Source organism: Aptenodytes forsteri, unplaced genomic scaffold, assembly GCF_000699145.1.
Source record: "Aptenodytes forsteri isolate BGI_AS27 unplaced genomic scaffold, ASM69914v1 Scaffold155, whole genome shotgun sequence".
In the NCBI taxonomy this organism is placed as follows: Eukaryota; Metazoa; Chordata; class Aves; order Sphenisciformes; family Spheniscidae; genus Aptenodytes; species Aptenodytes forsteri.
The window spans coordinates 2,485,076-2,488,091 of record NW_008794446.1 but is presented as its reverse complement, the minus strand read 5'-3'; the positions used below and the strand labels follow the sequence as shown (position 1 = coordinate 2,488,091).

Sequence of the window (3,016 nt, the reverse complement as noted above, 5' to 3'; positions counted from 1 at the left end):
TAGGTGCCGTGGCACAGATAGATGTGCAGGAAGGAAGCTTTCAATATGTGAGCTCAGAGAGAATAGCACATATGTAAAGTAGAGCTGGAAAACCCACCTAAAAGTATAGAGATGAGAGGGGTTTGTCTGGATTTTCAAAACTCGGTTCAGTACCAGGATAGTTTAGATCCAGAATGGTATGGCTTTAGATCAGGTCCTACAAGGTGGCAGTTACATGTGATGGATTCCATCTGGAATATGAGTGTACTCTATGCCTCTAGAGGTTCCTTAATACAGGCTAATATGAACTACAAAATCTATCATGGCAGGGCTAGGGAAGTTAAGAATGAAATGACCACACTGATGTGGTATATTCATGTGTTTCCAAGGGAGGAGAAGGATGGTGCTGAGAGTTGGAGGGTCGTCATTCTTAGGTCAGTTGTAAAATTACATTTTTAATAATGTAGGACACCAGTCACTGATTAAAAAGAAACAGACTGTTTAATTTTAAAAATACTGGTTTTGACTAAGACAATAAGTCACTCATCAATTATGAAAAATACTATTAGGTTTTCTTTATACATTTAAATGACTAAGTATTTTTTATAAACCCTCCAATCAGGTTCCCCCAAACTCTGAAATTGTCAAAGAAACTCTCTTAAGGCTTGCCTTTAAAAACTTCTCAACAAATTGCCAAATATTTTCAAGTACTCAGGGGATCATTGTATACTTGTTTATTCCTGAAGTATCTTTTTCTTAGCAAATACGAATGTATTGTGAAGGCAAAAGCTAATAAGCAATTGAATATTAAAGTGCATAGGTTGTCCACATTTGGAAAAATAAATGGCTGAAGAAGCAGTAGCTGTTGTGATTACAGATTCCCGGGGAGTAATCCATCATCAGTTTTTAGCAAGCCACAGATATTTCTTTTACTGTAAGAAACATTTCTTTTACAATCTTCAAATCCTGCAAATGCATTTCTAACAATGGTATCAGGACGGTGATAATCCTCTTGCTGGGAGGGAGAAGCTGTTTTTAAATAATCAAAGAGACTGGTCTTTCATAATTTATAGGTATTCATATTTGTTCAATAAATAGAAGAATATACTTTATCTTTTGATTCTGTATAGCTTTTGAAACAAATCAAGTTTCTAGCAATTTAAATAAATGATTCTAATAGCTTGACATGAATTATGCTGACAGGAGCCGCTTATGATTATTATGGTGCCCAGAATCTTTTAAGAACCTACAAAGTTAAATAAAGGCTTACAAGTCTCTTAAGCTACTTTTTATTTGCATAGAAAAATATTTATCATAGGAGTCAACTATCATATGAGAGAAATTGCATTTGTTGTAATTGAAAAAGATAGCTAAAAAGTTTCTGTGGGTTATTGCAACAGTACAAGAATACAAGATGCTTCCATTTATTAAAAAATGTAAAACAAATCGTGAAAGCTAAAGCAGGCTACAAAACAGAAGGTCCCCGTATTATCTTTCTCTTGACTACTATGTTACAAGATCATGTGACACAGTTGAGTACTATAAAGTGTAATTCTGCATTTGCTAATATAATTCTTAAAACATTCCCCTCCCCCCCCAAGCACTATGCAAAATATATATATTTGTAAATGCTTCCTCCTGTAAGCATCACAACCTTGTTATCACGTAATCGCCCTGATCAATTGTTTCCTGTTTCAGATCACAGTCAACGCTAATGCCCAACTCCTTGTCCAGCTGATCCTGCGGTGTGGCTGGTTCTGAGGTCTCTAACTCCGTTTTCTCCGTTTCTGAAACACAAATACTTCCCTCTTCCTGTGAATCCGAAGAGTCGCCATTATTTTGTGACTCAGCTAACACGCATTTTTCGTCAGTACTTTGGATGTTTAATTCACAGTTCATGGTCAGTTCTCCCTCTTCCAGTTCAGCAGTTTTCTCACATTGTTCTTCTGCCTGTTGACGGGAAACTTCTTCAGAAACGGTGTATATTTTATTTGTACTCTGCTGTACAGAGTTTGTTTTTGATCGTCTGTGAAATAATCCAAAATTTTTTATGTCTGTTACAAAATTCACACGCTTCTGTTTCTCCTTAGTGGACTCTGACACCATCATTGCTGAGCCGTTGCTTACATTATGTGCTTCAGAGGCAATAGTGGCTGATCTTGGGTGAATCATCGTTGTTATGTCAAAAAGGCTGAAGGTCTTTTTCTTTCCTTTCTTGTTTCCTTCACTGTCACTATTTTCTTCACTTTCTGACAGAGAGGCAGCATCTTTGTTCATCTTCGCAGTCTGCGAATTAGACAGCTTGCTTCCTTTTAACAAACCCAGGACTTCAAAACGAAAGCTGGAAATATCTTGTTTTAACTCCTAAAAATTAGGAGGAAAGATGAAACATCAGAGCATGAAAGCTAATTTGACTTTTTCTCTTGTAATTAAAAAAAGAAAAAAAAAAGGCTTATGCTAGGGATCAGTAATAAACTTCACCATCTGGACAATACCTGGCATTATCAAGGTGCTTTGCAGCCTGTCTAATGGATCTTCCAGGTAAGACAGAAAAGTGATCAGCAATTTTATTAGAGGAAACTTCAGAGGAAATGTGCCTTAGCCTAGACCACTCAAAGAAATCATGAACAGTGATGGAGGAAGGAGCACGGACAACATGAAGACCTACAGCCAATCTGCTAGACAGTATTATACCATCATAATAACAACATTTTGATCAGGTCTTAACACCATCCCTTGCACACAAACACAGGGACACACGCACACACAAGGCATACACATGTGTGCATGCCTCCCTGTGAGTAGCAGTGCAGGTAGGACTTCGTGCGTTTCCACTAAATGTTTGACAGTTGGCAGCTGAGTCAGAGCTAATCATTGCAGGTTGCTTTCAGCCAGTGCAACCTCTGTCTCTTAAAGGCCTGTCTCAGGAGAAGGCACCTTGCCTTCAGGAAGTCCCTATTTCTCTTCATTTTCTCTAAAGGGATAATCATAGAATCATAGAATCATAGAATCATTTGGCTTGGAAAAGACCTTTCAG

The 3,016-nt window shown here is 37.6% G+C and overlaps 1 protein-coding gene across 2 annotated transcripts in view; it reads right to left on the bottom strand.

The window, feature by feature from the left end:
* Positions 1–1,446: 1,446 nt before the first annotated feature.
* Positions 1,447–3,016, bottom strand: part of TRPC4 (transient receptor potential cation channel subfamily C member 4) — a 115,056-nt gene continuing 113,486 nt past the window's right edge. For both annotated transcript variants that reach the window (XM_009290176.1, XM_019474853.1), the window contains one exon: positions 1,447–2,343. In XM_009290176.1, coding sequence (XP_009288451.1) covers positions 1,627–2,343 — 717 coding nt within the window. In that variant the 3' untranslated portion in view covers positions 1,447–1,626. The remainder of the gene's footprint in view (positions 2,344–3,016) is intronic.